This window comes from Aristolochia californica, unplaced genomic scaffold (genome assembly GCF_029961685.1).
Source record: "Aristolochia californica isolate CCGP_79_NKW_82.1479 unplaced genomic scaffold, dmAriCali1.0.hap1 SCAF_1, whole genome shotgun sequence".
Classification (NCBI taxonomy): Eukaryota; Viridiplantae; Streptophyta; class Magnoliopsida; order Piperales; family Aristolochiaceae; genus Aristolochia; species Aristolochia californica.
Window position 1 is genome coordinate 3,150,717 of NW_027181770.1, and position 19,680 is coordinate 3,170,396.

At 37.2% G+C, this 19,680-nt stretch overlaps 3 protein-coding genes and 1 non-coding gene across 8 annotated transcripts; all 4 read left to right on the plus strand.

Moving 5' to 3' along the window:
• LOC137955995 (UDP-glucose 4-epimerase GEPI48-like) lies at positions 1 to 5,823 on the plus strand. The gene is made up of 9 exons (XM_068803271.1): positions 1 to 402; positions 1,638 to 1,687; positions 2,633 to 2,768; positions 3,457 to 3,558; positions 3,638 to 3,865; positions 4,241 to 4,319; positions 5,085 to 5,167; positions 5,373 to 5,464; positions 5,563 to 5,823. The coding sequence occupies exons 1-9, from the start codon at positions 220 to 222 to the stop codon at positions 5,654 to 5,656; spliced, it is 1,047 nt and encodes a 348-aa protein (XP_068659372.1). The 5' UTR covers positions 1 to 219; the 3' UTR covers positions 5,657 to 5,823.
• Positions 5,824 to 6,598: 775 nt separating this feature from the next.
• Positions 6,599 to 14,612, plus strand: LOC137942507 (dynamin-related protein 5A). Its single transcript, XM_068788196.1, has 16 exons — positions 6,599 to 6,993; positions 7,527 to 7,590; positions 7,702 to 7,806; positions 8,743 to 8,844; positions 9,659 to 9,709; positions 9,816 to 9,877; positions 10,056 to 10,146; positions 10,310 to 10,374; positions 10,787 to 10,981; positions 11,102 to 11,221; positions 11,744 to 11,814; positions 12,346 to 12,571; positions 12,886 to 12,936; positions 13,494 to 13,722; positions 13,866 to 14,005; positions 14,248 to 14,612. Exons 1-16 carry the CDS (start codon positions 6,865 to 6,867, stop codon positions 14,374 to 14,376), a joined length of 1,830 nt encoding a protein of 609 aa, XP_068644297.1. The 5' UTR covers positions 6,599 to 6,864; the 3' UTR covers positions 14,377 to 14,612.
• Positions 14,613 to 15,371: 759 nt separating this feature from the next.
• Positions 15,372 to 15,465, plus strand: TRNAY-GUA (transfer RNA tyrosine (anticodon GUA)). Its single transcript has 2 exons — positions 15,372 to 15,408; positions 15,430 to 15,465. It is a non-coding gene; the product is annotated as a tRNA-Tyr (tRNA).
• A 264-nt stretch (positions 15,466 to 15,729) lies between these two features.
• On the plus strand, positions 15,730 to 19,115 carry LOC137956003 (GDSL esterase/lipase At4g10955-like). 5 transcript variants are annotated; one of them, XM_068803283.1, is made up of 6 exons: positions 15,730 to 15,995; positions 16,090 to 16,155; positions 16,251 to 16,304; positions 16,433 to 16,503; positions 16,662 to 16,761; positions 17,996 to 19,115. In XM_068803283.1, exons 5-6 carry the CDS (start codon positions 16,700 to 16,702, stop codon positions 18,957 to 18,959), a joined length of 1,026 nt encoding a protein of 341 aa, XP_068659384.1. In that variant the 5' UTR covers positions 15,730 to 15,995; positions 16,090 to 16,155; positions 16,251 to 16,304; positions 16,433 to 16,503; positions 16,662 to 16,699; the 3' UTR covers positions 18,960 to 19,115. The 5 variants fall into 5 exon arrangements, with proteins under 5 accessions (XP_068659384.1, XP_068659418.1, XP_068659402.1 ...); XM_068803317.1 differs by lacking the exons at positions 16,251 to 16,304; positions 16,433 to 16,503; XM_068803291.1 differs by lacking the exons at positions 15,730 to 15,995; positions 16,433 to 16,503 and having other exon boundaries at positions 16,005 to 16,155.
• The last annotated feature ends 565 nt before the right edge of the window (positions 19,116 to 19,680 follow it).

The window sequence follows — 19,680 nt, forward strand, 5'->3', positions numbered from 1 at the left end:
CATTTCTAGTCATCGCCTCAGAGCCGAAAGTGCGGAGAAAAAAAAAAACGGAGAAAAAGTCCATCCCTCCAAATCGAAAATTACGGAGAAAAAAATATTTTATTCAGCGGCTCTGGGGTTTCCTTGACGTATAAATTCTTGCTTTATGTGCATATTGGATCGTTCACTGCAGTTTGAAGTCTGAACTGCTCTGCTCGGACGAATTATTCCTCGTCGGACATGGCTAAGAGTGTTTTGGTCACTGGCGGAGCTGGATACATTGGCAGCCACACGGTACTGCAGCTTCTCTTAAGCGGATACAAGGCGGTCGTCATTGATAACCTCGATAATGCCTCTGAAATCGCCATCAAGAGAGTTAAGGAGCTTGCCGGAGAGTTCGGCAAAAACCTCGAGTTTCATAAGGTAAATAAAATTCCAACTCCTCGAATTTTTTCTCGTATTCAATCGTTTTGATTTTTCATTTCGTTAGTTTTGGCCTTTTTTGTATATTAATTTTGTTCATGTGTGGCTTTGGCTCCTTTTCGTATATTTAACTCTAGCTCTCTTATTTCGCTAGTATCGAGTCTATAATGTTGAGCTTATGGTGTATTTTTCATTCTTGGATTGCCGATGATTAGGTTTTTGATCTACTGTTGCCGCTCTATGGTGTAGGGTTTTTATAGCTCTGCAGGTATAGTTGTATAGAATATTGCATGTTACAAGTACAAATGTCTTTAGTATTGTGTATTAGTTTTTGTTGATCTGGTCAGGTCGTGACAAAGCCGCACAGGTTCTGTGACTTTGTCCGTCCTAAGCTGTACTGATCCTGATAAGTACCGAATGCCTTTATTGTTTTCGTGCATCTTCTTAACAGAATCATAACGGACTAAAATATTTTAAACATATTCATCTTTTGATCTGTTTGCAGACAAAAACATTGCATCCATAAGAAAGGTTGCTTGAAACCGTTCTCAACTGTTGACATTATGTCTTTTATGCTGTTCTGCTTAATTAGTGATCCTGCTGATTACTTCATATTTTGATATCATTGTATGCCTGAGGTACATTTTACCACTCAAACTTAAAGGTCTCTTTTGCCAGATGTGGCTTACATCGTTACATCTCTTTCGAGTTCCATATTTGTTGAATTTGCATCAAGGTTGATCCTTCTTATCTTTCAGATATTTGGAACTCCCTTAATGCTTCATAAAGTGCAATGTTACTGAGTGACGAGTGTAAAAACCTTGAGGAAATATAGTAAGTTATAAAATTTACACAAATAATATATAAAAAGGAAATCCTGTTGGACTTTGTAAAAATAAGAAAATAGGAAAACTGTAATGACAGGTATAGTATTTGCATGATGTAAAAAGCTGTATACTTATTGGCATTTTTGAACTGGTTTAATCATTTCCTTGCAATGGAAGGATTTAACATGGCCTAAATCACAAACATCTTTTAACTTTCTTTAGTGGAAAGATAATGAAACATTAGCGAAGCTGATACTGATGCATTAACCACCCTGGCAGACGAAGTTAGGAGACTTCAATTTAGTACGGTTAGGTTTTAGGTTGTCAAGTTCCAATCTTTTATCCCATTTTTTTCGTATCCCCTTATTCCTCACACAAGTTTACTAAATTTCCCACTGCCATCTGCAGATTGATCTTCGTGATAAGGAAGCATTGAACAAAGTATTTTCCTCGTCGAGGTACTGATATCTATTTTCTGTTAACCTATTCTTTTAAATTTTTGTCATCTTTAATTCATCTTGGTCACTTGCTTAGTGTGAATTTCTGTGAAAAATATGCAAACGACTAAGAACTTGAAGTGGTATGCCTCTTTATTATTTGTTACTGGCATTTTCAATCCCTTTCAAATGGTATATGCACTTATAGTTACTCTTTTGTCAGGACAAAAACAATTAGATAACACCTATTGCTAAATCTTTTGATTTTTGAATTCTAAAATAAGAGTTGTGCAATTAGGACAAAAGTCACTTCATAAGTGCACAGTATGTCTTACTAATACAAGCTTGAAGATTTTGTTTGTTATTCTTTTTACTTCCTATAGATGTGTCTTGGAGAATGCAGCCTATTTCATTTTGTTGTGGAGTTTTATTGTAGGTTTTTTTTTTTTATGAAATGTGATTTTATTAAGAGAGCAAAGAGGAGGAGCTATTTTTTTTTTTTTTACTGTAGGTTTTCTCCTAGAAATTTTATCTTGTCTTTCTATGCTTGCATATTTTCTTGCATTCACCAGAATAATGATGTTTGCTTGTATTAAAGTTTCCAAATAAATTACATGTGAAATCATTTTTGCAAGCCTGGTTTTCAAACTGGAGGAAGTAATGTCCCGTTTAAATGAAGTGAAAATAAGAAGTTAAACAGGAGAAGTTTTTATTTATTTATTTATGAAGTGAAACAGGAAAAGTAATATCTCTCCTTGGGATTTTTTTGTAGGGGGTAAATTATTTTGACTTTAGGTTCTAACTAAGGGACCTTGAAAACAGAAGTTTTATGAGTCTTGCTTTACCTTCATCTGCATAAAATAAGAAAATCTCTGAATTTGTATTGATGGAAATGCACAAAATTGCTTGCTCTGTTGCAACTCATCATTGGCCTTTTCTCTTTCATCCCTAACACTGTTCTTGCAGCTTTGATGCAGTTATTCATTTTGCTGGATTGAAGGCTGTTGGTGAAAGTGTGCAGAAACCTTTACTTTACTATAACAATAACATCATTGGAACAATAAACTTGTTAGAAGTCATGGGTGCCCATGGGTGCAAAAAGGTATAATTGTTATTTTGCTTTATTCAGTTATTTCCTTTGACTTTCTTACATATGTGTGAATGATATCTGGGAAAAATCCTAGTAAATGAAACTAGTGCCGATGAAAAATGAACTGGATGTGTTGACTTGTTTCTACCAGTAAATGCAAGATGTAGACGTAAAATAAATTATAATTTTTAGAGCTGCACTTGTTTTCTTTTTAATACATTATTTCTTTTGGATCAAAGGAGAGAAAAGTTCTCTGGGACGCTTCTGGAATTCAAGTTAATGAAAATCATGATCAAGCTCATACTGACTCGACAGATTAGAAGTGTGACGAGCATTATTTGGTTGAGAAGTAAATTAGGAGTATCACTATGAATAATGGTCAGCCTCAGTGTTAGACCCTACTTGTGTAGTCATCACTGTGCCAGGATCCATAAGGAGTGTATGGGCACATGAATCATCAACGTGCAGTCTGTCTCTATAAATTAATTGCTATCCTAGCTTTCTGAATCCACTTTTTTGGAAGCCGCTATATTCTGAGATGGCTCCCCAGACTAATCTGGATGGCAGAATGCTTGCACCCTCACTACATTGTTGCCTTGGCATAATTTTCAGACGTAGATTCCATTGTTTTACTTATTCATTTTGTTGAGTTTATCCTTGTGGCCACGGTTGTTTACTCACACAAGGAAAAAAATTTCAGCTTGTGTTTTCATCATCAGCTACTGTCTATGGTTGGCCAAAAGAGGTTCCCTGTACAGAAGAATTCCCTTTGTGTGCAACAAATCCATATGGACGTACCAAGGTTTGCTCCTTGATCTTTTTCAGGCATGATGACCAGCCTGCCCACTGTTTGTGACAAGTCTCAACGCCAATCGTTGCAGCTTTTTATTGAAGAGATCTGTCGGGATATCTACAAGTCAGATTCTGGATGGAAGATAATATTGCTGAGATACTTCAATCCAGTTGGAGCTCATCCCAGTGGATACATTGGTGAGGATCCTCGTGGAATTCCAAACAATCTGATGCCATTTGTACAACAAATAGCCGTAGGCAGAAGACCAGCACTAACGGTGTTTGGAAACGATTACTCTACAAAAGATGGAACTGGGGTATGTAATTTACTCTTTGTTCCATCCAGTTTTAAGTTATATTAACCAATAAAATTTTCTGGAAGAGACAGACAGCCATCAGAGATGAAGCTTTTTGGTGTAGCAAGTGTAGTAGATAAAGCCTCTGCTGTGGAGTTTTCTCCACAGAACTGTACATGAGTAAAGAATCCCTTTGATAATAGCTAAGAAGACAACTTTCCAAATTCCATACTCTCTGCTTGAAATGAAAATTTCAAATAGACATTTCAACTCACTTTTTATTTACTTGATTTATGCTGTAAAAGTAACAGAGCACCGTGGCCTCTCATGGTATTACTGTTAGTTGTTTTCTTGTTGCATATTCCCTATAATGTATGCCTATGGTTTTATCTTCAGGTGCGAGATTATATCCATGTCATTGACTTGTCTGACGGACACATTGCTGCAGTACGCAGGCTTGAAAGCTCTGAGATAGGTAAATACTGTGACTGAGTAAAATTTTATTTTTTCAGGAAAATATCGTGGAGCATCAGTTATTCAATATCAAGTGTGTTGCATGCTTTGGTTATTTTCAGAAGTGATAGTCTAGTTTTGTTAGTACATGAACCACTGTCTAAGACAAGCAGCAAGAAATAAAGTTGCTCCTCTGGCTATTTTCATCACTTCTAGGTCCTGAGATGAAAGAAAAATGAAAATAGGAAGCTTTATTTGTCATGGCCATGTGATTATTTCAGTGCAATATGTAATTGACCCTCGTACCAACAATAATTAACAGAGTAATAACCTGTATTGATAAGTAGTATTTCGAGGAACCAGTTGAATTCCACAATGAACAATCATAAAACGTTCTTCAAATGCATAATAAACAATTAAAAAAAAAGGTCATATTGCTTATTCAATAATGAAAAGTATAGTTGGAACGAGGATGATGATAAAGGAGGTTGTAATAGAGTACATCATCTTAGGTAAACGTTAGGATTTAAATTTAGCATGATGCACGGTTTAGAAGGCTGCTATATTACGAGAATAAAGCAAGCTTGTTTCCTGTAAATAGCATCGGCTGGATTTTGTCTTGTTTTCTTCTTGACAAATTTAGTATGGTATAAGCATTTCTTTTGTTTGCAAAAAGGCCTGCTGTCCTGCTTATATTGTTTTCGCTTGGCTTGCCTTCGTCAGTTCCTTTTAGTAGAGAGGAACATTAAGATTTTCTGTTGGTAAAACAGTTGTTTGTTGCTTGCAGGTTGTGAGGTTTACAACTTGGGCACTGGAAAAGGAACGTCGGTGTTAGAAATGGTGACAGCTTTTGAGAAGGCATCTGGGAAGGTACTCTTATTCTCCCACTGAAACCATTTTTTAATGAATCTCGTAAACACTGAGGTTAGATATTTGGAATTGGAAGTAATTCATTGTGGTAGAGGCGTTTGACGTATTCCTCTGACCCATCTTCCTAACTTTTAAGCGTTTTATATGAAGCATTCCATTTGATTCTCTCCTCTAGCTTATTATCTTAAGATGCTCTCTTCCTCAGAAAATTCCTCTTGTTATGGCTGCAAGGCGACCTGGTGATGCAGAAGTCGTTTATGCCTCAACTGACAAAGCAGCAAGTGAACTAAAGTGGACGTAAGTGCAAAGTCAAAAAAATGTTTTTTACACAAATTGCCTACAAGTAGCGTGTACGTTTTATATGGCATACCCATGTTGAGTGGTGTTGATTACAGGGCGAAGTATGGAATAGAAGAAATGTGCCGGGATCAGTGGAACTGGGCCAGCAAGAACCCATATGGGTACGAAGTATCTGACTCTGCAAAGTGAAGTTTTAGCTTCCGCCTACCATACCCTGCTCGGTTGGTGAAGAGCTTTGTGGTATCAATTGACCGACTCAGATGTATTTTGATGAGTTCCTTTGCTTGTAGCCTGTGGACCTGCTTTTATACATAACTTTTAACGTTATGGACAATAAAAAATTGCGCTTTCTGTTATGGTGTCCGGCAAAGTATAGGTAAATGTTTGTTTTATTTGTACTTGAAGTAAAGTTTAAAAATTAAACGTACGCGTGTCAATACGGGGCAGCGTTGAACTTCAAGAAACTCGGGACTTCGAAGGTAGCCAATATTTACTTCAATATTTTCTTTGAAATATAAGGCAAAATGTAATTTTTAGACACAAATCGCCCACCGTGGGGCTGGAACATACACCACGACGTTAAGAGCCTTAAGCCCTACCGACTCAGGTTGTCTTAAAATAATTTTACAAAGGACGTCGGTGTTGTGGACCTTCCTTGTTGTCGGTGTTTGAAAATTGATATTGCCGTTAGCCACAAAATAATGCGCTGGTATGGTCCCACTAAGACGACCGTTTGGATGAGATGGCTCTAGCGAGTCGGGCGTGACTCGTGACGGTTGAACAAGTCCCGTGAGTCCATGACCACATTTACGATTTTCATTTCCGCCTATACAAGACTTCGCCATTTTATAAATTCGTCGCATCTCCCGCCCGTGGGCCCACTGGACTCCACAAATCGACGCTGACGGTGCACCGATTACCCGATATAGTTATACTTAATCCTCAACGTTAAAACCCATCAATGTTTCTCTTTTCTTTACCTGAGATGAACGGCCGTGATCGTCCAATGAGTGTACAGTCTACAGTGTTTAAACGAGTATTTGGTGTACCGTCCTCGCACGACGGAAGTACTACTCGGTTACAGTCAATCACACGGAGATAGAGCCAAAATGTGGGTCTCCGGGGTTTGGTGCCCGTGGGTTCCCATTTCAAAAAATATAAAGCCGAGAAGCTGTTCCTCCTCCGGAATCCAGATCTCTGGTTCGTTCACATTCTAGCACTAGTCGTCTCTACTTAACTTTCTGCCTCGCCGGCAAACTCGATCTTCTTTCGCCGGCCGATTTGTTGCAACTGGAATATTCTCGGATCGTGACACTGTTCTGTAGACGGTCGAGGATCGTTTATCGTGTTTGCGTTTCTATTTTACCTGTTTTGAATCTGGTGAGTGACCGGAGAATATGGAGAATTTGATCTCTTTGGTGAACAAACTGCAGAGAGCTTGTACGGCTCTTGGTGACCACGGGGAAGAAAGCGCATTACCTACACTTTGGGATTCGCTGCCGGCTATTGCTGTCGTTGGAGGACAGGTTAGATCTCGATCTACCTCTTTCTCTTCCTCCGTCTCTTCCTTTCTTATTTTTTGAATTTTTCTTATCTTATTTTGGTTCGAATTTGGTTTTAGTGAGGTCATCTGTAATTGCTTCATTATGCTCCCATTTATTATTTACCTTCGGAAGGCTTTTTTTTTTTAATGTTTGCCGCCACTAGGTTGTGTGTCTTAGTGAAATAATCAAGATTCTCTAGAAGTCATTTTGAACTGTTGTATTCTGGATTTTTTTCGCTTGTTGGGGAATTTGCGATTGTTTTGCTGGCTGTTCTGTTGGATGACAATTTTCTTTTTGAAAAATTTCGATCTGATCTGTCTTTATGACCTGAAATTAATCTGTATATTTCTAGAGCCTGCTGTAGATGTGAATTTATAACTATTTCGTCGAAAAACGTAAATTTACGTCTTGGATAATTTATTTCGAAACGAAGGACTTCATTTATATAATATTTTTCTTTGATTTGTTTACATATTTAATGTTCTAATTATTTTCCTTTTTATATCGTTTTTTAGAGCTCGGGGAAGTCTTCTGTGTTGGAGAGTATTGTTGGAAAGGACTTTTTGCCTCGTGGATCTGGTAAATTCTGGTCTTTTTTCTGAATGAGTGTTTCTCCACTGTAGGGTCATTGTGAAAACTGTTTCTTCTCTCATGCTCGAATTGAATTGATACTGAAAAACGTATATGCAGGAATTGTTACTAGGCGACCACTTGTCTTGCAACTTCATAAAATCGAAGAAGGAAGAGAGTATGCAGAGTTCCTTCATCTTCCCCGAAAGAGGTTCACTGACTTTGGTAATTATTCCTTTTGACAATAATGTGATCAACTCCCAGACTCTACCTTGTGGATTGTGTTTCATCTTAATGCAAATGCATCAAACAGTTGTTACACATCTTTGATTCTGCTTGTTCAGAGTTGTTATTCCCTTCATGAAGACCTACATTTTCAAAACACGCCCTGAATTTCATGGTGAGCTTCATGTAGACCCATATTATTCTATGGCATGATTGTCCGACTTATTTTTGGGGGTTTAATTTTCAAGAAAACCAAAAATTGTAGCCAAATGTACAATTTATTGGTGAGTTATCTTTAGATTACAAAATTATTGTGCCCAGTGATCTCTTTCAGTGCTCTATTTAACAAGGAATGCAAGTCCGATGTTTATTCAAATTATTCTCATCTGCCAGTAGATCATTTTCATAAAAAGGGAAAAAATGCCATTAGACCTCTACTAACCTTAAAATGGCATATAAAAATGAAATTTAATTTTTTGTTTATTTGGAGCCTCAACTGACTGAGGGGACTTGATTTAATGTTTGCTTGGTTGACTCGATTAGATCAGGGTTTTAGACAACCTGGTCTGCTGTTCTATGCCCTTGAGAGGTTGGTTTCACACATTCTCCTGCTCATGTTATGTTAAACAATTTTCTGACTTGGCTTTTGTTTTTCTAGTTAGAGAAGTAAACGCCTCACAAGATGAGCTTGCCATATTTTATTATTATTATTTTTGAGCATGGTGAGAAATGACAATAAGCTTATTTAAAAAAAATACAAGAAATGGGTTTGCTTGCTTTTTTAGAGTTCTCTTCGCTTCTAATGTTATGTCTAATGAAGTCATTCTCATTGAAATGATCTTACTGCAAATCTATGTATATTCTTTCCTGGAGAGATCTTCATATTTGGCTGTTAGACATTCATTTTTATAGTGTGATTTTGTTCTATCCATGTAGCTGCTGTGAGAAAGGAGATTTCTGATGAGACTGATAGAGAGACAGGTCGTTCAAAACAAATCTCCCCTGTTCCAATACATCTCAGCATTTATTCTCCAAATGGTAAGCCTGGGAAATTGTTTTTTGGTTTCTCCTGCATGGTTATTGTTCTCATTCAATTGTGTGCAACGGTTTAGACATGCTGATATTTTTATCATAAATTTATCAAAATTCGTTTTAAAATAGCTTTATTAGCATTTTTTTTTGTCAACATAGCATTTTGTTATTACTCTTTTTTCTTATAGTAGTTTTTGTTATTACTCTAGCTTGTTTTTGGAAAAAAAAAAGTTTCTAAATGCAGAGGAAAAGATTTAGACAAAGGTGAAAACTTTCCTTTTCTCTTCTCTTGAAAACCACCTCCATTGTTATAGTGCTATAGTTTCTGTATGATTGATAAAAAGCACGCCTTTGATGTTACATACAGATGAACTACTCTAAGGTCTGTAATTTTTTTTGTTCAAGTCCCGTAGGGAGATTTGCATCTCTCATACTTCTTATGTTTACTTCTTCTTCTTCTTCTTCTTTTCCCTTCTGTTGTTACTTTTGCTGAACCACAATCAGTGCACCCCCCCCCCCCCCAAAAAAAAAAAGTCCCCTGACTCTACTTTTCATCCTTTTTTCTCAAAGATCTTATTTTAGGGTTTGTCAGTTTTAAAAGGCGAACAGTTCCTGGGGAGGCTGTGGAGTCTGGTTTTGAATGTCTCATCTTTATTTCATGCATTATCCATGCCATGACATGGTAGCAGAAATTTGAATTAGGACTGATAGGCATAATGCAAGCTTAACATATTGACTTTGGTGAAAGTTTTCTTGATTTGTCTTCTTATGTTGTTGTAGTTACTGTAGCTTTACTGATTGGTAATTTGAATTTTGGCAGTTGTGAACCTGACTCTAATTGATCTTCCGGGATTGACAAAGGTTGCAATTGGTATGTTATTTGAGCCTCTGGGCTTGGCCTAACGTTTGGTTTTAAACCTCCTTTTGTCTTTCTGTTTGCTGTAATTATTTTTCCAAATAACTGTCTTTTGTTTCAGAGGGTCAACCTGACAGCGTAGTGCAAGATATTGAGACTATGGTTCGCTCTTTTATTGAAAAGGTAATTTTCTATCCATGATTGAACTGTTACCTGTCAAGGATTCATATTAGAATTGTTTAACATTGGATTGAAAACTTCCTATTTTTAAATATCTTAGTTTTCTTGGCTTTCCATGGATGCCTATTTTAAGATAAATGGACTATGGGGTTGTTCTCATTGCGAAATTGTTTTCTTACAGCCCAACTGCATTATTTTAGCAATTTCACCTGCCAATCAGGATCTTGCTACCTCAGATGCAATTAAGATTTCTCGTGAAGTAGACCCTAAAGGTAAGGTTGCATGCACTAATGCAAATAATCTTGGTCGGATGTGTACCTGATTTATATGAAGATACGTGATCTAACTGCTAAAACTATTTCTTGTTATTTTGAAGTCGATTCCTAAGGAAATTGCCATTTTTGGATCTTCACTATCTGCCATAAATCTTTTCAGGAGAGAGAACATTTGGTGTCTTGACAAAGATTGATCTTATGGATAAGGGTACTGATGCAGTTGATGTAAGTTCTTTTGTTGTATGTCTGAATATGGGTGGAATCAGGATATGAACTTGATGCCATGTCCTTCTGCTAAAAAGGTGGAGACAGCTTTTCTAGTAGTCCTACTTTTCCTATGAGGGGGGTGTTAATGAGTTTCCTTAGTAGTTCAGCATTTTAATGCGTTTTGAAAATATTGAGAAACTTTTTTTTTCATTTATTTATTATTATCATATTGTTGTCATTTCCACTGTTTTGAAAGAGAATGTTCGTCATCACTTGTGGTATAAATGAGATAATATGAGAAGAGAGACTGATCAGTTATTTTACTTAACTAATATTTTAGTAACTACTTTTTTATGTTTTGATTTGTGCTTGCTACCTTTGATTGTGGCTGAAGACTTACAACATGGTTATGAAATACCTGTTTGCTTAGATATTAGAAGGAAAAGCATATCGTCTACAGTTTCCATGGATTGGTGTTGTTAATCGGAGTCAAGCAGACATCAATAAGAGTGTTGACATGATTGCTGCCCGGCGTAGGGAGCGTGATTATTTTTCTAATACTCCCGAATACAAGCATCTTGCTAGCAGAATGGGTTCTGAATATTTGGGAAAAATACTTTCAAAGGTACAAATGTAGTTCTATTTCCTTTAACTGTTAATTTTTTGTCTGAGCTAGATATGTAAGTAGTATAATTTTTTTTAAGCAATTTTTTAGTGATCTTATATCATGATTTTCCTTTTGTAGCATTTGGAAACTGTAATTAAATCCCGGATCCCAGGCATCCAGTCTCTGATCAGCAAAACTATTGCTGAACTTGAAGCTGAACTGAGCCGTCTTGGGAAACCTATTGCTGCTGATGCTGGCGTGAGTTATCTTTATATTTCTGTTGTCTTTCTTAGTCTTTCTTGGGATAAAATAATTAATGTTTGTTCACTTTTGAGAGGAACAAAGAGTGTATCTAGTCGTCTCTTTTTCATGATCATTTTTTGCATACTTTTAATTTGTTTCTGACTGACTTGAGTCTTCTTTCGGCCTTTATTATTGAATCAAAATCATATGTTGGGACTTTCTCTAGTATAATTCTAAAGTAATTTTCAACATGTAATTATCATTATGGTATTCAAAATGTTAATCCATTGAATGTTGGTGTTCTGTGTTTGTGTGGTGATTTAGCTGCTCACTGAAGCCATAATTTATTTCTTATTTTCTGTTTCATGTATCGGTTGGAATCTCTCAATGCCAAGTATTAAATGTCTCAGAAATTTCTTTGGAAATAGTTCTTTGATCTGAACATTTCAACTGGCTACTGTATGTGGAATTCATATCATTTAGTTGTTCATTCCATATATTCCATAAATTTTCAAAGGTCTTCTGTATCTTCTGTAGGGAAAGTTATACATGATCATGGAGATCTGTCGAATTTTTGATCAAATCTATAAAGAACATCTTGACGGCGTGTAAGTATTCTATTTGTAGTGTCTCTTTTTTTGCAGTCTTTGTTGCTACAGTTCTCAAGAAGTTCTTTCTCATTATTATATAAAAAAGGTCTAAGTTGAAATTTTCATTCTCTTTTAGTTTGTCTTGTATTTTCAGCCCATTCACCTAGTTATTAGTGCAGATACCTTGGTAACTTTTGAGTTATAAGTTGTATTTTCCTAGATGCGGTCTTTTGTGCAAGACATGCTATAAGTTTTATTCCAGTTATCATGCTCTCTTATTTTCTGACTTTTGACTTGGATCTTTTCCAAGTTTGTTCCAATATCACCTTTGATTTTCAAATATGTACCGGGATACTCATCCACTCCACTTTTTGTATGTGCACCAAACATACTATTTATGACGCTTTTTATTTTCTTTCTTAATAAGAAAATATCTGGGTAGATATAAATATAATTCTGTATTATTTTTGTAATAAATTGGTATCTACTAGTATTATGTTATGCAAATCATTTTATGTCTTTCATTCATTTTTATTTTTTTTCTGGCAGACGCCCTGGTGGTGATAAGATTTATAATGTTTTCGACAATCAGCTGCCAGCTGCTTTAAAAAGGTTGCAATTTGACAAGCAACTTGCTATGGACAATGTGCGGAAGCTGATAACAGAAGCAGATGGATACCAACCTCATTTGATTGCCCCTGAGCAAGGGTATCGCCGACTTATTGATTCTTCTTTGGTTACAATAAGGGGTCCGGCTGAGGCTGCAGTTGATGCGGTATGCAATGAAGCTACTGGTTGTTTGTTTTTTAATTTTTGGAGAATATTCTTGCTTCACAAACCTAGATTCTTTTTAATGATTCAAAAGAAGATCATGTTTGTATTCTGCTTTTATATGGTGTGTTTTCTTTCATGATTGGTCATCTTGCTTCTTCTGTCTTACCTTTCATGTTTCATTGTCATTTGATATTACCATCTTTAACCAGATCTAGTATCTGTATTGGCATTCTATTGAACTATAGAACTTTATTTGGAGCCACATAAACTCTATTGTGAGAAAGCTTGTTTAGTTGAATGCTTTCATGTTTCCAGGTTCATGGCTTATTGAAGGAGCTGGTCCACAAGGCAGTTAGTGAGACTCATGTATGTTTCTTCCTTTCACCATTCTACTATCTAATATGTTTTTTTCTTAAGTGATGTGAAGTTAAGATTTTTAGTTAGTGAAATGAGTTGGAAGTTATTTGTTTGAAATACCTTTGGTGGTACCGGATTTTGTCAAGTTTATGACTACCTCAGCTGAAATGGATATTTCTCAAGCAATTTTGACTCTTTATCAATGTTAACAACTCCAGTAAGCTACTGTTCAAATTTCTTTTGCAATTCAAACTCTTACAGTCCCCAAATAATACAAGGCAGAAGCTGACAATTCAGTTAATGAAAATATTTGTGACAACAAGTCTAGGTATTTGACATAAAGAGTGAAACAGAAGTGTCTAGTTTTGAGAAGCTTTGGAATCTTGAAGAGTGATCAGAATGAACTTTGGGGCAGTTTCTGAATTGAAAAGAGAATTATTTGAACTTCACTTGCACTGGCTTGGTTTAGATTTTGGACAAATCATACTTGTCGGTCCTCTTATACTTTATCATATTTCTTGAACCTCTTCTGGTTTATCGCTTCTCAAGGAGTTTCGACTGTGCAGGAGCTTAAGCAATATCCAAGTCTCAGAGTGGAGGTTGGAGCCGCTGCTGTTGAAGCCTTGGAGAGAATGCGGGATGAAAGCAGGAAAGCAACTCTCCAGTTAGTTGATATGGAATGCAGTTACCTTACTGTTGACTTCTTTAGAAAGCTCCCACAAGATGTAGAGAAGGGCGGGAATCCAACTCATTCAATTTTTGATAGATATAATGATTCATATCTCAGGAGAATAGGTAAATCCTCCCCTCATCATCTGAAGTGGGACTTGAAAACTTCTATTTACTCAATTATAGGATTTCACACTATGAGTTCACTATGTATACTTTTTCATCCCTGCTTAATCATTTTTTTGTTATTTTCTTTTAACATTGAACAGGGGCAACAGTTTTGCAATATGTGAATATGGTGTGTGTAACTCTGCGGAACTCTATCCCCAAGTCCATAGTTTATTGTCAAGTTCGCGAAGCTAAACGATCCCTACTTGATCATTTCTTTGCTGATCTGGGTAAAAGAGATGTAAGCTCCTTATCTTGATGATACTTTACTAGAATTAACCTATTGAATAACGGAAGCCGGCGAACTATATAAAAAGTATTTTCTCTCGCCTACCATTTTTTCTGTTATCTGGATCCGTAAAACATGACGATGTCTTCGTTTTGTTTCTGCTGTTATTTAGCATGCCTTCTTTTCTTTTGTGCTGTTCATTGGCTTGAGTTTCTAATGAAATGACTGTCTTAAATTTGCTATCTGTTTTGCAGCCAAAGCAGTTGGGTAAGTTGTTGGATGAGGATCCAGCAGTCATGGAGCGAAGAGCCGCTCTTTCCAAGAGGCTTGAGTTATATAGAAGTGCCCAGGCAGAGATAGACGCTGTGGCATGGTCCAAGTAAAGAGCGAAACACAGGTAGAGAGAGAGAGAGGACGCTGATTCTTTTATTTGTCCGTCACTGAAGGGCTACAGACGGAGAAAGGCTTAAAACAGGTGAACGTCATCGTGTTTTGCGGGTATCTAGGTTTCTTTGTTGAGAGCTTGGTGAAGATATCCTACCAGTTGTATTAATTACTTAAAAATCTCATATTTTTCTACAGTAAATATATCGTGGGAAGGGTTTCCTTGTTTTTGTGATTTCGTCTTTAACACAGGCATGATATGGGGGCCGTACCTGGATATTACGTTGAACCGATCGATTCTCATTTGTTTAATGTCAAGGCAGTCTGTCTTCACGTACTAGTTTCAAGTCTTTTTTAGCAGTGATACAACGATCCTTACGTTTCTCACAAGAACATGATTAAAGCTAAGTTCTCCATGACAGTTGTCTAAGTTCATAAGCAGAACATAATAGCGAGTTACAATTTCAGTGCTTGACGCTTGATTATGCCCAGAAAGCACAACTGCACAAGTTCCTGTTGTTCCCAAGATGTAAACGACTTGATATAGATGAAGATGCTTCAGGCATATGATGGACAATCTAATCGAACGGGGAGAGAAACTGATGGCTACCAAACTCTTGTATGGTAAACAACGATACGACATACGTCATCGTATGACCACCCGATAAACTTCAAATTACTTTTGGTCAAGTTTTATTGTTTGAAAGGATATATAAAAGAAATTCATATTGATAGGTGCATGGTAGCTGATAAATGGGTAGGAAGTTTGGGGAGTCGGCAGATGGGAAATTTGATGGCTCGGAGGTTGGGAATAGAGGGGCCTACCGTACTGAGAGGTGCCACTGCAAGTTAGTGATTTATGTATTTTGTACAGTTCATGTGTTATGTGTATTTGTGAATCAAGTAGGCCGAGTCCACGTATTAGTAGTGAATAAACTAGAATAGAAAATGTAAATTTAAAGTTTAAACTTTTGGATTGTACAACGTTATTCATCCGACCTTAGCTCAGTTGGTAGAGCGGAGGACTGTAGTTTGGTAACATCCATTTAGTAATCCTTAGGTCGCTGGTTCGAATCCGGCAGGTCGGAAAGATTTTTACCCTCATTATCACCTTTTGAGTTTTTGACAGTCGTTTTCACATTTTCCTATTTCACCGACGATGACATCTTGGAGTTTTTATCTGATGTGCTGAAAGCTCCAAACTTTCGATATATTTTCCGTCTTTATTTGCTTTGATCTTTTATTTTTGGTAATAATTTGCTGTGCAGTTTAAGGCTCTCGTTCGTTACAAAATAAGTTGGAAAAAATGCTTCTTTATGCATCAGGATGACCCACGGATCACAGATGGCAACGCTCTAGAGTCTAGATCATCTCACCAGTCTACATCATGTAAAGGTAGTTGTTAGAAACTAGACGGGCAATTCCCTCCGTCTCCGACTCTGGCTCTCTGAACGTTGAGCCTACCCCTTCTACAGGGGAGCCGGAGGGGCGGTCCTTCCTTGATTCCGATTCTCCGGCAGGAATCCTACCAGGTTCTTTGATAGCTTATTTGAGAAATTACTGGGCTACAGGTTCTTTAGATCGTTCTAGTTTCGTCCCTCAAATCTATTCTCCCAAGGTACGTTGCTATTCGCTATTATGTCCTTTTCTACAAATTTTCCATCGTTCTTCTGTATCTCATTCGCTACTATGGGTGAGAAATCGGGAGATAGATCCAGACTGTGGAAGTTGCCCATCAGATGGAATGCTGATTGATATTACATAGTTGGCACATTATGGTAATCTTGAACTTAATGTGTGATATTTTTACCATTAATGAAATGTTTGTGACCTCTGCATTAGTTTGATATTTCTACCATTTGCCATTCCTTAGTCGGCGCTTGTAATGGGCCATGCTAAATGATTGAAGATTGACAGGAAACTGAATGTGAGTGTTTCTTCAATAATCAAGAAATTATAATTCTAGTGGCCCGAAAACAATATCAGAAAGTGCAATTCTATTTCGATTTAAGTTGGATTATGCTCATTGATACTGAGAGTAAAACCGTTTACCAGTAGGATGATTGGCTGCTGTGAAGTGGCATAATAAACTTTGCTTGAAACTGACATTAGTGCTGTGAACCAAGGTAACACACATTAGTGGCAAGCTAGCATTTTGGGTGCAACTCCTTTCTTCTGTTGTCAAATATTTTACTTTGAAGACCCTTTTGATTGTTTGTGCTGTTTTCGATGTGCCAGTTAAGTTTTCCTTGATGTTCTTTGTAATCTTGTATTGTTGAAATAGGTGAAAATCAGACAAGGTGAAGAATACGTGTGACTAAAATGACTTCCGAGAGGGACGTATTCAGCCTCTGTGGACCTGTACATCTAACACTTATTGATTGGTATGACAACAGTTCAACTTTGAAATTCTGTAACAAGGGCTTCTAATATATTCCTGCTAGAATACTATACTGGGTACATCTTTTAACAAATCGATCACGTTCTTTAGATTTCAAGCACTCTTTACTTAAATACATGAAGAAAATGAATCTATAAAATGACACATAGGAGGATGTAAGTCTTTTTTTGGGAATTTCCTTTTTTATTAGATGGACCCATATTCTAGGGTAATCCAATTAAAAAATAAAACCTATAATGGACATATTACCTTTGTGATTTGTAGGGAACTGATGTGTGCATCATATTGGTAATGCCACAAAGATGAAACTTATCATCTTCCATCATCTGTGGTATCTGTACAGTTTGAGTTCGGATTTTGTAATGTTCTCAATGCAAAATTAGTCTTTGGCAGAAAACCTCACTCCCTGTGAGGATAATCATTTTTTCTCTCATTTGGAAGTTCTCAAATTTTTATCACTGTTTTATCACCTCACTTCTTGTCTTATGTATCTTATTCTCCATAGGTGCTTTCTTGCCCAGTACGGTTCCGGACTTTTTTAATGTAACTTATATTAATTTATAATTCATTCCTACTGCTTGTCACTGATTTTCATCGGTGTAAGTGTACAATCCTGTATCTATGATTTGTTTTAACCTCTGGGTGGAAGCTGCAGCCCATTCCTCAAATTGCATAGTGTCAAAAGATTTTGATACATATTCAACAAAAGGTCTAGTTACATCTGTTTGGACCTCTTTTACACCATAATTTGGTACCTGTTTGTAAGTCACCGTATTCTGCATTTAATTTCTTATGTGGACATACTGTTTTTTTCCCTAAAATCTTTCATAAATAACATAGCCAACCAAAGTTTCATGGAGTACAACTATTACTTGGTGTCACAGACAGAGTTGCTTTGGCACCGTTTAGAAGTTCCAACTATAACTTTTCCCACTCATGAGAGTTAAATGTTCAATTTGGTTTGAAGCAATTTAAACTTGTCTCAGAATTTGGTCTTTTCACTACTATTTAGTTTTGTTGATTCTTATTTCAAGATCCACAATGTTCTCAGTGCAGAAAAGAATATCAAACACCCAGTCCTTATGGATGTTCATTAGACTATGTTTGAAACAACTGTATAAGTTTCCCCTCCTACTTTGCTTCTTGAGATCATTTCAGAGTAGGCTTGTACAAGGATCAGCCAAAAATACTGTATTCACAAATTTCTTATCCTACAGGAGAAACCCAGATCACAGGAGATCGGTTGCCGCCAGCTTAGTTCAGGGTGTCAATGTTCTTGAACGTGACCGGCAACAGAATCGTGTGGAGCACACAGCTCTTTCACCACCTTGGTGGGAATCTTTCCATTTTCAAATAATCCGTAAGCTTATTGATGATGCAGATTTTTCTGTATTTGGGGCTATTTATGAATTGGAGCCCACGGAGCGAAACAAAATTTCTCCAGAAGCTCCAAGATTCGTGATAGCTTTCCGAGGAACCATAACAAAGCCAGACTCCTTCTCACAAGATCTCAAATTGGATCTCCACTTTATCCAAAATGGGCTCCATCTAACCTCTCGCTTTGAAAGTGCATTGCAAGCTGTTCAAAACATGGTTTCTGCAGTTGGACATGCAAACGTATGGTTAACAGGTCACTCTCTTGGGTCAGCAATGGCTATGTTGGCTGGAAAGAACGTGGTAAAGCAAGGAATGCATCTTGAGACTTTCCTCTTCAACCCACCGTTCTTCTCGGCTCCAATTGAGAGAATCAAAGACAAGAAACTTAAGCACGGAATAAGGGTTGCAAGTAGTGTGATCACAGCGGGGCTTGCCATTGCTGTGAAAAGCACTCGTCCAAGGCCTAGGTCAGAGGATCACTTCGGCATGCTCTCTGCATGGATGCCGTCTTTATATGTGAATCCAGAGGATCACATTTGCTCCGAGTATGTTGGCTATTTTGAGCACAGGAAAAAAATGGAGGAGCTTGGAGTAGGAGGTATTGAAAGGCTCGCTACCCAGAACTCGATTGGGGATCTGTTCTTGACTGCACTTGGGAGGGAGTCCGAGCCTCTGCACCTCATTCCATCTGCTAATCGCACTCTCAATTTGAGCCCTTCCCCGGATTTTAAAAATGCACACGGGATTCACCAATGGTGGAGCTCAGATATGAATCTAAAGTGTGAGCAGTATCGTTATTCTTGACCGTAGGAGATCATCGCAATAGCTCCTTGTTTGTGGAAGAATGTCCTTTCTATACACAAACGAGATATATGGTTCGGAATTAGTTAAAATATTAAATTGTTGTAGATTCCAGTGTAATTTTCTGCTTTTAATTGTTTATTTATATATTATATATTATCTTAATTTTAAAATTTAATGAAGTTAATATAAAGATGGAACAGGTGATAGGCCAAAATAGGGATGAACGATTGGGCAAATATGTAAGTGAATCGCCCATAGTTTCATGTGTTCATCATTAAAAGCAGTAAGATCAAGTTCGCAGTCTGTAATGAGACTAGAGTGCTTATGGTTATTGTCGCCGATTCCGGTTTCTGTTTGATCAATTTCGGAAATCTGGGAGTTTGCCGTGTTATGTTTGCAATCCTAACGTCACCAGCATTTCTCGGACCAAGATTTTATTCCGATACGACAGGTGCAGTCCATTAATTTTTCCCTTTGCCCTCAACTAAACCCCACGTCGTTCCATCGTCGTTATCCTGCTTTCTTCCCTTCCCACGGTTTAATCAGTTGGTCATTTGTCCCTGCCGCAACGCTTGCGCAAGAAGAAAAGCCATGTCAGGCGAGCAGCTGATCCTACAAACCTACAAGTAAACTCTTTCACAGTTTCACTTTCACAGAATCGACACTGTTAAGGCTCTATCTCCGATCTCCATATATCGGGGTTTCTTTGTGCTCTTATAAA